The sequence below is a fragment of the Podarcis liolepis genome (assembly GCF_965112155.1).
Source record: "Podarcis liolepis genome assembly, chromosome: 10".
Lineage (NCBI taxonomy): Eukaryota > Metazoa > Chordata > Lepidosauria > Squamata > Lacertidae > Podarcis > Podarcis liolepis.
Genome location: NC_139562.1, coordinates 74,460,888 through 74,478,092, shown reverse-complemented (window position 1 = coordinate 74,478,092; position 17,205 = coordinate 74,460,888). Strand labels below are relative to the sequence as shown.

Sequence of the window (17,205 nt, the reverse complement as noted above, 5' to 3'; positions counted from 1 at the left end):
TGGCATCCCACACATCATTGGTGCCCGCAATCTTCTGCTCAAGTTGGTGCCTCTCTGTTGGGGAGGACAGGAGGTGAAGGGTGCAATCCAGAGACAATATAAATGTGCTTTAACTCCTATCAGCAGTGTTCCTAGTTTTGTTGTTTTCACAGGGGGTTAAAATACAGTCTAGTTTCTGCTGCATTTAATAATAAAAAATCTGAATTGTGCCCAATGACTGATTTTGAATATATTGTTTTAACATGATGATATTTTAAGTGTAAATTAAAATATGTGGTCCTGGATTAATGTAAAGTATACCATCATTCAAATGGGCTACACAATAGTTTCTAAACAATAGTTTAGATAAGTGGAGTGGCAACACTTTCTTGTGTTACTGAAGGTCGCATATGATCATCCACACATTCAACATTTAGAGGTACTGAGTGACCATAACCTGGACTGCAGGTTACCTGGATCTATAAGAACAGATTTAAGGCTAGGGAACCACTTTCTAGAAACTTCCTTTCATAATAGGTCTGGTTTACACGTTGCGCTGTATCTATCCTCCATCCAAGCTCCAGGGCTATGTTCCACACTGGCAAAGCATAATGGGATGGGTCTATGCCCACCATTGTACATGACCACACAGTTTGACCTGACCATTTCAGCAGAAGATAGGCATGTTATTTTGAGCAACCATGGCGGACAGGCCAACCAAGCTGCTATTCTATAAACTGAAAATCCATCTGTGTAAAAACATATTTTGGGGGAAAGGGTATACAGTGGTACTTCGGGTTACATGCGCTTCAGGTTACATACGCTTCAGGTTACAGACTCTGCTAACCCAGAAATCGTACCTCGGGTTAATCAATGGCCTTAACCATGTTCATGGGTGTAATGTGAAAACAACTTAACTGCATATCGCTGTGAGAGAGGCTGCATTGTGCCACCTTTTGCTCCTTGGAGGAAGGATCAGATTAAAAACATATACAGTGGTACCTCGGGTTACATACGCTTCAGGTTACAGACTCCGCTAACCCAGAAATAGTACCTTGGGTTAAGAACTTTGCTTCAGGATGAGAACAGAAATCGCATGGTGGCAGCAGGAGGCCCCATTAGCTAAGGTGGTACCTCAGGTTAAGAACAGTTTCAGGTTAAGAACGGACCTCCAGAACAAATTCTTAACCCGAGGTACCACTGTATGGGGCTTGCCTTTTTGGCATTTAATCCTGGGGTACTTCCCTCATGGTACACTAGAAGTAGCCCCCCTGAGCTACTGCTACCTAGAGGTAAGTGCAGTAGTTACCTCTTGGCTAAGTAACCTTAAGCTTAACCTGAAAACATAACTACTCCAATCCAACTTGACTTGCACTTTAAAAAAAGTATTTGCCCATGACTAGTTGCACCAGAAAGTAGATGGGGAATGTGTAATGAAAGCAATACGGATAGATGGCATCCACATTTCAATGTATAGGCAAATAGTGCCTGCAGTTCCTGATCTAGAAAGGGAAACAGGCAGGGATCTCCTTGGTGCACCTAGGAGATGTGGCAGAGGGTCTGGTAACTGTTATTATAGGAATTTCGCATAATTTCTCCGAACCAATAATATTAATTGAGCAATTTCTCTCTCCGTTCCCCAGCTTTATGAACAGCCATCCATTGGGTGGTGGGATGATGATGATGATTTACTGTTCTTCTCAACACAGCCTGGATGTCTATACTTTCTGTTGTTGGACTTCAGTAGTAGTTAATGACTGTAGCCAGATGCCTACATAGAAGACCTGGTATCTGTCTTTCCACATCACAAAACACACTGTGAAGCCCACAATTGCTGCAAGGAGGTTAAGCACTATCTGGATCAGCAAGTAAAGGTTGAAAGTATTGGTGATGTCGGTACAGTCGGATACATTCTTGTACATGAAGGTTCTGCTGAGGGGATCCACTGTTTCCAGTTTACACTGACAGGCCTCAGTGATGGTTTCACAGGTAAACTGTGTGATCTGTGAATAACAGTAGGCAGCAAAAGCTACTGCCAAAACACAGACAATCAGACTCAGAGCGCTCAGCAGAAAGTATGCAACCTGGAAAGGAAACACAATGAATTTATTTTCAGCATTACAAGCAATTTTATATGGGCTTTACAGTGAATGTTTGCAAGTTGGTGAAGGTTGCCATTTATATATGAACTCTGACAGTCCCAGATGACTTTCACAAATTTCCAGAAATAAGTGATGAGGCAGCCTGTGGGAAACAGGGGCAATGTTCAACTACACAGACCTTTGGTCTGATCCAGCAGTGCTCTTCTCATATTATTATGAAATGTTGGTACATCTATAATAATATTTTTAAAAGAAATGCCTCCAAATGCAGTATTTAGGTCATCAGCGACTGTAAAACATATAACAGTGGTACCTTGGTTTACGAACTTAATCCGTTCTGGAAGTCTGTTCTAAAACAAAGTGTTCCCAAACCAAGGCACTCTTTCCCATAGAAAGTAATGCAAAATGGATTAATCTGTTCCAGACTTTTAAAAACAACCCCTAAAGCAGCAATTTAACATGAATTTTACTAACATAAAATGAAAGCAATAATCAATGTACTGTACTATAAAATAACTAAAACAGTATTGTAGATGATAAAAATAAAAATTTAAAAATGTTCTTACCTGCACTGATGATAGTCATTGCTTGGGGGGGGGGGGGGCTTTTATTCATTTCTGCAGTCACACAATCAATCAGTAGCTGAACTGGGATCCACACAGATCCCCCCCCCCCCCCAAGCTGCTGCAGGAAATGCTCCCTAGAGCGCGTGCCTCCTGCAGCGGTATGGGGGGGAGGGAGTTGCACGCCTGCAAAGCAGCTGGCTGGCGGGCGCACAGCTTCCCTCCCTCGCAGCTGCAGAAACGCCTTGACAACCCCGTTCTCCGTTGCTGGACAACGGAAGTGTGGCACTCAAAACGAAAGTGCACCCCCAACAGAGTACATTCGAATACCAAAAAAAAACCCCACCAACAACCCAAAACACTCATTTCCGCGTTTGAAGCATTCGTAATCCAAAAAGTTCGTTAACTAGGTTGTTCATAAACTGAGGTACCACTGTATAGGCACCCTTCAAGGCAATCCTCAGAGACAGGGAGAATCATGTGGGCTTTGGGGTAGGAGCTATTGCCCTGTTAAATGTCTATTGCATGGTTTCAGGCACTGGAAGGGCAGAACATTTTCTCCACATGTCAGAACGAGGACATCAAAGGAGAGGATCAAAGCTTGTGCACGAGGTTACCCTGAGATTCATCACATGGCAGACTAAGAAGCAATTCCAAAACTGCACACACAACAAAGAAAGGAGCTAGAACAGGAGTTTGGATTTGCTGTTTTTCACAGCTTGACATAAATACAGGCTGGTGATTGCTACATAAACATAGAAGAGAAAGGGATGTGTTGGACTGTGAATGACATCCCATACATGTCTCTTTTTCAGTTCTACTGGCAAAAGATAAGGGGGGGAGGGGAATAAAGACTTTAAACAAAATCCTAATCATGCCTTGGTTTCTTTGTACACATGCTATCAGATCAATAATGCATAAATCTGTCAAATCTATTGAGCCAAAAAAACAAAACCCAGCAATCCACAAATAGCAACAAGGTTGCCCATGGCACACAGAAATTTAAGGCCCCATTGAGTGACAGCTATGACCCTCAGCTTGAATATCAATTACTCAGTTTCTAGGGCACGGCAAAACACTGGGAAACAATTGTAAAACTTTGCTACAAATTTGGAGGGGAACATAGCCTGAAATGTAATTCTGGAATCCAGCAGAGAAACCTTCCTGTGCATTGTTCCACAGGAGACTATCAGACTTTTTCAAAAGTCATCAGGATGCAAAATGGCAGCCTTAGTGTTATGGGCAGAAAGAGAGGGGTTTATCCAAGCACGCAAACACATATTGTTAGGGGAAAGGCCATAGCACATAGGTAGAGCAGAAGGTCCCAGGTTCAATTGTTGGCCTCTCCAGGTAGGGCTGAAAATGTCCCCTATCTGAAACTCTGGAAGGCTACTGCTGGTCAGTCACTGTGGACAATACTGGGCCAGACAGACCTTGAATGAGGCAGTTTCCTAGGCTGCAACATCTTCCTCCCAAGAATTTTCATAGCGTGTACAAAAGGGACATACATTTTGCCTCCATGGAGAAAGAAGTAAAACGACAAAATCATCTTGGCTACTCAAAATAATGGTTAGCTACCAAGCCCAGTGAAAATGTCTGAACCCTTGCAAGAAGCTAAATTATTTTATCTGTGTATCACAGCTGTGCAAGCTGGAGCTGATGCGAGTTGTAGTCCAAAATGTCTGGAGGGCCCCAGGTTGAGGAAGGCTGGCATAACACATTTGCACTTATTTGCCTACTTATAAAATCTCTTCTTCTTGGAAGAGGCAAAAGGCAGGACAATAAGGCCAACACTCTAATCTCCAGAAACCCACCACCCCTTCTGGCTTCTCAGATATTTGAGGTTAACAAGGAAGAAAAAACAGTATCAGGCAATGTACCTTGATGGCAAACTGTATGCAGGTCTTCTCATCCGGTTGGTAAGAAACACATAGCATCACTAGTCCCAATAAGGCCACCACGCAGACCTAAAAAAGGGAAAGCTAGACTGTAATTACATTTTAAGAACTGGGGGTGGGAATATGATAGGCAGTATTACAGTGTTGCACTATCGTCTCCCTGACCATAATGGCTAGGGTGATCTTGAGATAGAGAATGAAATCAAGGAGGCACCAAAAAAGGAAAACGCTGCAATAAAAGTGACACATGCATGTTCCACTTATGACAAAGAAGTATCCTAGAACAGTTAGGGGTGGCAGTCTTGGCCTTGGTGCAAGATGCTGAACAGTTGGGATCAGTGACCAGAGTGCTATCAAATTCAACATATAACTAAGTAGACGATTGCCAAGAAAATCCAACACATTTAACTTCAAATGAGGAAACTGCCAAAAAAAGGGGATTTGTAAAAAAAAAAAAAAAAAAAAAAAGCTGAAAAGTAAAGAGGGCCACATCTCTTCAAAAAGTTTGGCAGTTGTTCAAAACCCAATAACAGAAACTCATCAGGAAACTCATCACCAGGGCCAAGAGGATGCCAGCATGGTTAATGAGCAGTGTCAAAGAAGTTATGTTTTCCATATTATACAGGTCCATTAATCTCAGTGGTTCTGCTCTGAGTATGACTTAGCAGGATACAACCCCTCATCTATATTCATCCTTGACAGAGTTGCCAAGGGAAGTAACACCATTGAAACATGGTCTTGCAGGGGTTCTCCTCAAATCTGCACAGTGCTTCTCAGGTTTAATCCTGTGTGTCCTTGTTCTTTACCATCTACATGAAGCCTTTAATTCAATTAAAATGATCTGCCTAACGCTCATATCTTAGTGATATCATATACATCTATAGCCAAATGATATATAAACCTCAGGTACAGAAGCACCTGAAGAGCTGAGCAACGTATGAACCAGGTTGAAAACGCTCTAGGCTGCATTACACAGGGCTCTGTGGCACCACGGTCCTATACACAGAGGAGCCTAGGAGTCAGCCATGAGTAGGTGCACCTGTCCACCCTATTCACAATTCATGTGACATGGAGTCCACATTTGCACAGGCCCATCCACATAATCCATCCAGAAACTGGCAAGGTCGTAGCCAACTACTGATTAATTTAACTGACAGAAATATTTAAAATCAGCCATGCCTTCAGCAGTTTCCAAGATGTCTTACAATCTTGGAACAATAAAGGGATACCTGAAAATTGCATCTCTGCCCTATTCCACTCATGGATTCTTCTTGCCAGTTGACAGGCACCATTGGATACCACTCAATAAATATAAAGAAAATACAATAAAAAATAGCCTACAAAACAGCAGCAAAATATGAACCATAAAGCAGTCATTCCCCTCCATCAGCAGGGGAGACCCTCTGGTGCCACTGCTGAGTGCTGCTGCCCATGGCCCATGACTGGGCCTTCTGGAATACCCTCCCACAGTGGCTGGACTCGATGGCCCTTGTGGTCCTCAGGAGTGTCAGGCTCACATGCTGTGCATTCTATAATTTTCACCTGCTTGCAAACCAGGGTTTGACTCTGGTTTGCAGGCAAATGGTTTGCTCTTTCAGTCACAAACAAGGCTTAGAAGAGTGGAAAGTGGAAAGTTGCAGGCAAGCCCTCTTGGAAATGGCAAATATGGTTTAGTATTATATGTGAATGAGCCCTAAATGATAGAGAGAAGTTTCCAGACACGCTATTCTTGCCCCTGATATAGAGCGGGGGGGGGGGCAGGCATATTTTGGGGGGGAAGGTGGAGGACCATGCCAACATACACCTGCCTAGACACACCTTTACCACCCAAAGGCTTTGTTGTCGCTCCTAGTCCACAAGTTTTTTTTTTTAAAAAATGTTTACTCTTTCCTTTTCACTGTTCAATTCCATGTCAAAAATCCAAAATTCTGCAATACCCATATTTTGCCAGCAAGGAAGAAATGTGTTCAAATTGCTTCATTTATTCTGACATCAATCTTTTTTAAAAAAATTAATAGTAGTACCCTCAGTTCTGTCCCCTCGCCCTCACAGTCCTATTTATGACCTTGAAAGCATAAAAAGAAAAGACAGTTAAACCATAAATTATCCCATATTTTATTCTCAAATTTTTGAATCTTATTACAGAAAGTCAAGATTTTTTAAAATGAGTAATGAATCCCAGTTCCAGTTTTTGCGTGGCTCTTGTTGCTTCACTGGCTGAATTCCCCTTTATTCATACTAATGGACTAAAGCACTTGATTTTCAGCATGGAGCAGTATGACAGTTTTGCTACTAATAAAGCAAAGATCCCTTCAATAAATCAGGCTCTATTTAGCACATTAGAATTCTCCCTTCACTTTTCTGTCATAGCATGTTAGCAGCAGTCAGGAAGACAAAGTCACCCCTGAGGTAATCCCAACAGGGATGAGCTGAGCCTATTATGTGCAGCTAATTTTGCAGAAAAAAAGTATTGGTTTCAAAGTTCTTCTATGGTTGGCCAAGTGGAATGCTAATCAAATACTGGCGTGTGGGGTGGGGGTGCTGCAGCGAGGGGAGGGGGCAGAGCGCACTTGAGGGGGATGTTGCTAAAACAAGCATGCTGATATTTTAACCATGCTGCCTCTGTGTTCTGCTTCACTGCCAAGAAAGGAACCATTGCTCATTTCTGCCTTAATAAGCGGACGCCAGAGAGGAGCACAATCTGCTCTAGAATACATATTGTTTTCAGAGTCAGACATGTGATATCTTAATTTTCCCCTTTGTAATGCTGCTTGTTTGGTCTTTTTGGTTTAAAAGTCAGTTAGCAAAATTAAGCAGGGTGCTTTCAGATACAAAGTATTTTCAGAATTTTGTCCCTTTATGCTGAAATCACAGATATGTCTGGAATCTAGTATGTCACTATCACAACATATACACATTTAACTTCTAGTTGCTTGGGGGATGGGGCTAAAACTAATTTTAGTACACATATGCACCATAATGTTGTTGTAGTAGTAATAGTAGTAGTAGTAGTAGTAGTAGTAGTAGTAGTAGTAGTAGTATGCACCCAAATTTCCCCAAGACAAAAACAGGACCAGGCTTTACCAAGGGCAGGAGGGACACAGGTGGCGCTGTGGGTTAAACCACAGAGCCCAGGACTTGCCAGTCAGGAGGTTGGCGGTTCAAATCCCTGCGATGTGGTGAGCTCCCGTTGCTCAGTCCCAGCTCCTGCCCACCTAGCAGTTCGAAAGCACGTCAAAGTGCAAGTAGATAAATAGGTACCGCTCTGGCGGGAAGGTAAACGGTGTTTCCGTGTGCTGCTCTGGTTTGCCAGAAGCGGCTTAGTCATGCTGGCCACATGACCCAGAAGCTGTACACCGGCTCTCTCGGCCAATAAAGCGAGATGAGCGCCGCAAACCCAGAGTCGGTCACGACTGGACCTAATGGTCAGGGGTCCCTTTACCTTTACCTTACCAAGGACAGGCATTAGAAAACACAGACAGCTAGAGGTGACAAGAGGCATGGAGGAGAACAGAGAGAGAGAGAGAGGGGGGGGGGGTCAAGATTGTCAGAAAGGTTTGAAGATGTGGTCTTGGGTATATTCCCAATTAAATTAAATTGCTAAATGGCAGTACATTTCCAAAACTTTAGTCTTATCCAGCCAAAAGGCACAGCTAGGGGAGCATGGCTTGGGCACCGAGTCTCAACTGAAAGTTGCCCAAGACCCAGTCCTGGTCTACATTTTGAGGAAAAAACTGGCTTAGAGGTTTGCCTGTCCATTTTGTTTCATAACTTTTCCTCTAGGAGAGCTAGATTCTCATTCTCTCTCTCTCTCTCTCTCTGAAAGCTCAGCACCTGGACAGCCCCTTGCATGCATTTGCACCATTATAATCCAGCCCCTTCTCATTTCTATTTCTCATTATACTCTACCTCACAGGCTTAGAACAATGAACATTTCATACAAAGATTACCATAATAAAGGACAAAAGTGGTAAGGACCTAACAGAAGCAGAAGACATCAAGAAGAGGTGGCAAGAATACACAGAGGAACTATACCAGAAAGAAATGGATGTCTCGTACACCCCAGGTAGTGCGGTTGCTGACCTTGAGCCAGACATCCTGGAGAGTGAAGTCAAATGGGCCTTAGAAAGCACTGCAAATAACAAGGCCAGTGGAAGTGATGGTATTCCAGCTGAACTATTTAAAATTTTAAAAGATGATACTACTATCAAGGTGCTCAGTGAACTAAAATGGATGGGAATGGGCGAATTCAGTTCGGATGACTATCATATCTACTACTGTGGGCAAGAAAACCGTAAAAGAAATGGAGTGGCCCTCATAGTCAACAAAAGAGTGACGATTTTAAATGTCTATATTGCATCAGCAGCATTCACAATTGGCACAAATTGAGGAGAGGGGCTGAGGCATTTTCAGCATCATTTATAGGAAACAATATAAGAGCACAAGAGCCCTGTTAGAACAGATCACTGTCCCATCATAGAATCACAAAATTGTAGAGTTGGAAGGGACTCAGAGGGTCATCTAGTCCAACCCCTTGCAACACAGGAATGTCAGTTAAATCATACATGACCTCTGCTTAAAAACCTCAAAGGAAGGAGAGCACCCTGTTTTCAAAGTAGATCATGAAGGCAACAGAGCTCTTCCTACACTTTACAGACCATGGTTGCATCTAGCTCTGCACTTTACACTGACTAGCAGAAGCTGACTAGGGTTTTGGATAAGGTTATTCCCCCACCCCACCCCACCAGGACCAGGAGATGTGAGGAAATGAACCTGGGACTTTCAGAAGCAAAGCACATATTCTGCAACTGAGTTACATCCTAGTCATAGAGATGGCACTGATTCAGTGTCCTTGCATTCACATAGTCTCACATGGTGGATGGAGGGCTGAACATGGACAAGGCTGAAATATGCACTCAGTCAGATTTGCCCTGTGATCTTGGGCAATCACAATTCCTCAGTTGAACCTGTTTCACAGAACTATTGCAAAGATGAGAAAGGGCAACCCAATCTACTTTGCATGGTTGCAGACTAAAATGTGGTATAGGAAGGAAGGAAGGGAAAGAGATGTGTGCAACTAAGTTTTACTCAAGGGTAGATCTATTGAAATCAATGTGGGAAAATGATTGCTTGTACATGAGAGCATGAGCAAAGTTCTTATTGTTACAGGGTGATCTCATAGCTAGAAGCATCCTTGGAGCATGAATAGCGCGTGAACAGCTCGTGCTGTCCCATATGATTGGCTAACGTAGCATGGCCTGATCGCTCGCATGGTCTAGTACCAAGGTCTTTATCTGCTGGCTAGAACAAATTGCTTGACTTGTATTTTTTGTATCTTTCTATTTCACACAATAAAAGCTGTGCTGCATTAGCCCTAGAGCAGCCATATTTCCCTAGGTGCAGCCATATTTCGGAACCCCTCTTGGTGTGAGACTGATTTTTCTCTGGATGCCGAGCTGTAACTCGACAAATCAATGGCCTTAACCATGTTCATGGGTGTAATGTGAAAACAACTTAACTGCATATCGCTGTGAGAGAGGCTGCATTGTGTCACCTTTTGCTCCTTGGAGGAAGGATCAGATTAAAAACATATACAGCGGTGCCCCGCAAGACGAATGCCTCGCAAGACGGAAAACTCGCTAGACGAAAGAGTTTTCCGTTTTGGAGGTGCTTCGCAAAACGAATCTCCTATCGGCTTGCTTCGCAAGACGAAAATGTCTTGCGAGTTCCTGCGGGGTTTTTTTCCTCCCCCCCCTTTTTCTAAGCCACTAAGCCGCTTATCAGCTGATCCGATAAGCTGATAAGCCGCTAAAAGCCGCTAATAGCGCTAATCCGCTAATGGGCTTGCTTCGCAAGACAAAAAAACCGCTAGACGAAGAGAATCACAGAACGGATTCTTTTCGTCTTGCGAGGCACCACTGTACAGTGGTACCTCGGGTTACATACGCTTCAGGTTACAGACTCCGCTAACCCAGAAATAGTACCTTGGGTTAAGAACTTTGCTTCAGGATGATAAGAGAAATCGCGCAACTGCAGCGGGAGGCCCCATTAGCTAAAGTGGTACCTCAGGTTAAGAACGGACCTCTGGAACGAATTAAGTACGTAACCAGAGGTACCACTGTACAACATGCCATTCTCCAACATAGCCAAGAATCAGGAAAAATGGGTAATATTGTACTGTTATGCAAACAGGATACGGCTGGGTTATCAGCTTCTCCCACTGAATTTCTGGCACTTGAAAAGGAGTGCTGGGACGAACAGGGCCACATTCAGGGCTCACTCCAATGTTGCCCAAGTTTATGCCCTTTATCTTTTCATTCAGGCTTCCTGAGGGCCTAAGTGAGGCAACACCCTCCAAAATGGATGCAAGGGTGTGGATGGCACAAGCAGGGGGGCAAGCTGGAGGAAAGACGGGCACTCCACCCCACCCGCTGTTGCCCCACCATGGCAAACTTGGTGGGCCTTCAGCTAATATAAATAGTAAACTCAGTAGTATATGGCACATGGAGAATCCATTGAATTTTAAAACAATGTGAGTGTGGTGGGCCCTGATGATCTATTTGTAAAATTCAGAATCATCAGCCTCCAGAATCTGGCAGGAACTCACTTGGAACGAGCACTGAACAAAACATTAAAAAATGCATCATACAGCAAAGTAGCTCAAGAGACAAGGCTTCACATGGCCTAATTCCCCCTCTCTATTTCATTAACAACAAATCAGCTCTGAAACACAACCCATGACTGGAATGAGCGCGCACGCCTTGGCTGGGTTCGCGCTGTCTGTCCCCGTGTTTTACATGCTCACAAATAGCCTTGTCCGTCTGCTACAAGGTATGGCCATAGGCGCCGACTCCATGGGGCTTGAGGGGGCCCGAGCCCCCTCAAAAATTCGTTTGGGGGGGCTCAGCCCCCCCAATAATCTCGGGCGGCGGTGGGCGCGTCCGCGGCTTTTATAGGGCGCCCGGCGCGCACCAGCTCAATAACGGGCACCGGTGCGGCGGGGGGCGCCGGGCCGGGGGAGGGGGGCGGCCGGCCTGTCTCCTTGGCAACCCCATGAGCAGCGCCGGCTCCCCCGGGAGGGCCATCCCCCCGCGCCGCCGATCGCCAACACCGCCGACGCTGTGGCTGCCCGAGCCCGAGCCCGAGCCCGAGCCCTACCCGAAGCCCGAGCCCGAGCCCGAGCCCGAGCCCGAGCCCGTCAGTCAGTCAGGAAGGAAGGAAGGAAGGAAGGAAGGAGAAATGGGGAGGGAGACGAGGGAGGAAAATTGCGCGCAGGGTGAAGAAAGGAGAAGGGCGAACGAGACGAGCTTCCAACCCAAAAAAGGGCTGGAAGACTGGGAGGATGAAGGATTGGGAAAGAAAGCGACGCCTTCCCCGCCCGCGACGTCACCCGCTTGTCATTGGCAGCGCAGCGGGCGCCCAGAGGGGCTGGGCACCGGCGCAGGGCCGCTCCGCAGCCGCGGAGGACAGCTGCGCGGCTAGCAAGGTGCGCCGCGTAGAGCGCGGCCCTTGTGTGGCCCGGTGGCCAGGCAAGCTCGGGCGGGGACCCCCATGCAAATCTAAGACGGGAGAAGAGGGCAGAGCAAAGGGGGTCCCTTCCCCAACCTCCGGCTCTGAGACTTCCCTGCGCCCCAGAAAAGCGAAAGGATTTTCTCTTCTTTTTTTTTTATAAATATTTTATTAAGTTTTCCAATACAAAGTTAGAAACATACACTGAAGAAAAAAGTAAAAGAACAAGAAAAAGAAAAAAAGAAAAAGAAGAAAAGAAAACCAACCATTCAACACATTTTTTATATAACTAACTGGACTTCCTCGCATCTCCCTTACCCTGCATTCTTTATAATAAAGATATCAGCAAATTATTACATTGTTTCGTACCTTATTTTGTACTTTTCAAATACTATACCTCTAAATTTAACATACTTTTCATCAGTTACTTATATCTTAAATTAAACATAGTATTACCTTAGATTGTGACCTTTTTTTACTTAAAATATAATTTCCTGTTTCCCAAATCTAATTGCTGAAGCTATAGTTTCCGAATCGTTTAAATTTTTAACATTCATACAACTTATATTGTTTTTGTAAATAGTCCTTAATTTTTTCCCAGTCCTCTTCCGTTGTTTCTTCTCCCAAATCTCGGATTCTGCCAGTCATTTCAGCCAGTTCCATGTAGTCCATCAATTGCGTCTGCCACTCTTCCAGTGTGGGCAAATCTTGTGTCTTCCAATATTTTGCGATAAGTATTCTTGCTGCTGTAGTTGCATACATAAAGGAAGTTCTATCCTTCTTTAACACTTTCTGGCCAACAATGCCCAAGAGGAAGGCCTCTGGTTTCTTGGGAAAGGTATACTTAAATACCTTTTTTAACTCATTATAGATCATTTCCCAGAAGGCCTTCACTTTTGGACAAGTCCACCAGAGGTGAAAGAATGTCCCTTCAGCCTCCTTACATTTCCAACATTTATTATCAGACAGGTGATATATTTTTGCAAGCTTGACTGGGGTCATGTACCACCTATAAATCATTTTCATAATATTTTCCTTCAAGGCATTACATGCCGTGAATTTCATTCCGGTGGTCCATAACCTTTCCCAGTCCTCAAACATGATGTTATACCCAATATCCTGAGCCCATTTTATCATGGCTGATTTGACTGTCTCATCCTGAGTGATTTTCTCTTCAACCTGCCCTCCATCCTCTTGTGGAAAACTCTTTGCCTGCCCTACCCGTATCTCGTTTTTGCTTTTTAATTCCACACACGCACCCTTCGGACTTCATGGCAATCGGGCGTGCGGGTGCGTTTCCTAAGAGAGTGAGGACCCCCGCCTCCTCCCCACCTGCTCCCTCGCCAGCCAGCCAGCCGCGCGCCCTAGCCAGAGACCCCCGGCCGTCCCCGTCGCGCAATCGGCTGGATCTCCCTTCAGCAGGCCGTGCTCACAACTCGGCCCAGGGACCCCAGCAGCGGATCTCCGGCTCAGCTGAAGAATCCGGCAACAAGCCCCCTCCTCCCCAATCGCTCCGCCGAAATACGCTCCAAACCCCCCTAGATAGGCCGCCGGCCGCCAAGTCTCGTGGCGCCCTGAGCGAGGGTCTCTCCCCAACACCGCCACCTCGAACTGCGTTCTCCCGGCTACCCGAGCGAACCAGCGGCAGGACCCCGGTATGGGCCCCCCCAATATTTTTTATAAGTCGGCGCCCCTGGGTATGGCAAGGCAGCGTGTCGCTGGGCGAGTCCGAATTTCCGGGACTGGCGCATATCCCCGTCCTTCCCCTCCCCCTAAACTCGCTTATTTGCATTTCAAATTTAACCCTTCGGCTCGGCAAGAGCCAAAGTGCGCTCGGCTGTGGCAAAGGAGGCTTGGGCGAAGCGCAAAACAGATCAGACAGTTCTTTAGAAAAGTCCAACAACTCATCGCAGCGTGGAAGCAACAGGAGCATTCATTCCCTTCTCCTCTGTCATTTCGGATCAAAACGTTAATTCTCGTCCCTTGCCTCTCATTCCCTTTCCCTTGGCAAGGGTACAGGCGTGCATGTGCCAGAACCACATCTAACCCCCACCTTCCAGCCATGGAGCAACCCTTGCACTGCAATCCAAATCTAGAAGTCTGCTAAACGATGCACGCAGCAAATCTAAGGGTGTTACTTCCCCGTCTTCCCAGCTTCCTATGGTGTTTGCTCTAAAGTAACACGTTCTTTCCACTTCCTTTTTTGCATGTAAAATGGATACAACCAACCACTGCAGGGCGGCTGTTGTTGTTAAAGGTTAGCCGAGCTCCAGCCCGAGCCGCGTCTCGAGGGCCGCGCGGGCAGCTGGTTAGTCGGGGCGTTAGGGCCGAGGGGCTCCGCAGGGAGAAACAGGCGGCGATGCTTACGAGGAGGCCCGCCCAGTACGGCGTGTCTCTGACCAGCAGGGACGAGCTGACGCCGGCCATGAGGAAGCCCAGCACCGCCACCGCGGCGCCCAGAGCCAGCTGCCCCAGGGCCGCCAGCAGCGGGAAGCGGCAGCCGCAGCACGGGCGCGGGTCCCCCCCGCGGCTCTCCTTCGCCGGCCGGGCCGCTCCTCCGCGCTCGCCGCCTCCCTCCGGCCCGGCCGCCGTCTCTTCTCTGCCCATGCTGCTCAGCTGCTGCCGGGAGGACGCCAAAGAACCAGGCCGCGCCTCTCCTTCGGGGCTGCCGGCCGACTCGTCTCTGGCATTTGACTCGCGGAGGCTGCACAAATATGGAAAACATTGGGAGCTTCCAGGCGCCACATATAGCCCGGAGAAGAGGGGGGATCCGAGGGGGTAGCGGACTGCCAACCGCCCGCGCCAGCCGACCGGCCGAGCGCCGGCTCTGCCGTGCCCGAGGGAGCTTTGCACGTGAGAATGGAGGCGACTTCCTGGGGGGCGTCGCTCTGCTAGGAATTGTTCTGGGATGACAATTACCGCACACGTTGTAGAGTATGAACGGGAAAAGGAGGGTGAGATTTGGAAAGAGCAAGGGTCAGAGTACTGCATGTATTTTATATTTTTAGTTTGTTCTTTTATGCTGTGAACGGCCCAGAGATCTTTGGATTAAGGGCAGTATACAAATTTAATTAATAATAATAAAATAAAATGTGTTTTATGAAATACTAAAATTTGAGAAAGAGGAAGCTGTAATGCCTTTTTAAAGTTTCATTGTAATTTAGTTGCAATATTAACATGGTATTTCTAAATTAATTACGGCACAGATGTTTGGGTTGTCCCATTGCCTGCCCCCAACCCATGACTTCAGTATCAGCCTAATGCAAACATTTAAACGAGGGAGACCTTTGACCTGTATGTCCAGGAAAGCTCTTTCTTATCCAAGCTCTGTGGGTGTTTGTTGTGGGAATAGATGCTCCACATACACATTTTTTGAAACATCTGCACAGTGTCCCTGGCATCAACAGGCTGGCCTGTGTCCCCTCCCCCATTAAAGAAACAACAGCTGTTGCATAGGACTCATTAACACTCTGCATGTTAGACTATTCAGGAACATTAATTCATTTCAAATATGTATTTATTTACTTGACCTTGCCCATCACTGGACAAAGAAGGTGGACATAATAAACTGTATTAGAACAGTAGGGTGTGGCCTCTTTGGCAAATGTGCTACAAGTCAAGCTCAGAGCACAAAAGGAGTACAGTAGTTCCAATGTAACTGCAGTTATGTCTGCTGTGGAAAGGACCTGACAAACTGCATAGCACTGAATACTCAGTATGTTAGTGACACCACGTAATGCATACGGAGTTGAGAGGGGAAAGAAATCCCAAGAACACTTTACTGAGGAAACTGAACAGAAAATGTATAATCTGAGGAGAAAAGGAACAGAGGGGCTTTGTCCTTACTTCAGGCCTTGTACATAGCAGGGAGACATTTAACTAAACAGAGAGAGAGAAAACTTCTGAAGACCTACAAAAGCAATCAGGACAGGTGCTACTTCTGCAAACATCATTCCACTCTGCCTGGTTGCTAAGCAACACAATCCACCCCCTCCATTTGACTTCAACACTGACATAGTTAACCCTTTAGTTGCACATGGAATGATCTCTGCTGTTGCACTTCCAATGCAGGAATGCTGCCACAGGTAGATCCACATGGCAGTGTACCATGAAGAATGGGTTTTTAAATATTCTGAATAAATACAATTGTTTGAGCTTTTACAATAATTATGCAGCCTATGTGAGAGGCCAAAGTCATGGTCTTCACATGTTGGCATCTGCAAAGGGGATCTTCATACATGCTGAAATTGCAACAAGTCTTTCCTTTGACATATTGTGAGAAACCATGCTATTTCCAGCTCTTGATGCTGCTTAACTACAATGAAGGATGCCTTTGGTATTAATAAATTACTGTGTCAATTTGTTTTATGGCTTAAGCAATATCCTCTTCAGTCATTTATATTTCATATGGAAACAAGAAAACTGGAAACAAGGTGATTTTACATGCTTTTCATTCACTTAACTTCAGTTAGATCTTCATATTTTCTGAAATATAGAAAGCTTTTTTTGCAGGTAGTGGGGAGTACTGTGAAAAAACAAGAGACTAAAATATGAGAAAATATCCAACAACCCATGAGGGATGTGGACTGTTTCACAGTGCTTCATAAATATTTAACACTTAGGAATTCCTTCCTGGGATATTGAAGTGGTGCCATCTCTCTTGCTGCTTTCCCCAGTCAACCCCCCCCCCCCCGCAAAGCCATTTATATGGTGAAACATTTGCCTTAACATAGATCCCTTGTTAGCATGGCTTATCCCATCTCCACTCTCCCTATAGTCTCTCCCCACTGCCAGACTTTAAAGTGTAAGCCGCATGGGGTAGGGAGCACGATTTCCTTATTCTTTTGGCTGTAATTCTATGAAGGGTACATGGGGTGGTAGGGGAGAGGTTGGGGAGAGGGAGAGAGGTGGGGAACACGTCATGCTCCTTCTGAGGTAGTTTGTTCACCTTTCATCCCCACCCTCTACTCAGCTCTAACCTGTGGCGCCTAGAAGCCATCAGCATGCAACATTTGCCACACCCTAGGAATGGCTTCCACTGGCTGGCTAAACCAGGTGAGAGGAGCTGATGAGTCTCAAATCATAGAATCATAGAGTTGGAAGAGACCAGAAGGGCCATCGAGTCCAACCCCCTGCCAAGCAGGAAACACCATC

At 45.8% G+C, this 17,205-nt stretch overlaps 1 protein-coding gene across 1 annotated transcript; it reads right to left on the bottom strand.

Annotated features, from left to right (window-relative positions):
* Positions 1-214: 214 nt before the first annotated feature.
* SSPN (sarcospan) lies at positions 215-16,353 on the bottom strand. Its single transcript, XM_083464204.1, has 3 exons — positions 14,419-16,353; positions 4,525-4,611; positions 215-2,063 (listed from the first exon to the last, which is right to left on the bottom strand). Exons 1-3 carry the CDS (start codon positions 15,040-15,042, stop codon positions 1,698-1,700), a joined length of 1,077 nt encoding a protein of 358 aa, XP_083320330.1. The 5' UTR covers positions 15,043-16,353; the 3' UTR covers positions 215-1,697.
* Positions 16,354-17,205: the final 852 nt, after the last annotated feature.

What these genes read in the sequence shown, in the direction of transcription:
- SSPN (XM_083464204.1), bottom strand. Translation starts at nt 15,042, where the DNA reads ATGCAGTACTCTGACCCTTGCTCTTTCCAAATCTCACCCTCCTTTTCC. An exon ending in CGTACTGGGCGGGCCTCCTC is followed by an intron (nt 4,612 to 14,418) that starts GTAAGCATCGCC and finishes TCCCTTTTTTAG; the next exon opens with GTCTGCGTGGTGGCCTTATT. An exon ending in GCATACAGTTTGCCATCAAG is followed by an intron (nt 2,064 to 4,524) that starts GTACATTGCCTG and finishes TTTCCTTTCCAG; the next exon opens with GTTGCATACTTTCTGCTGAG.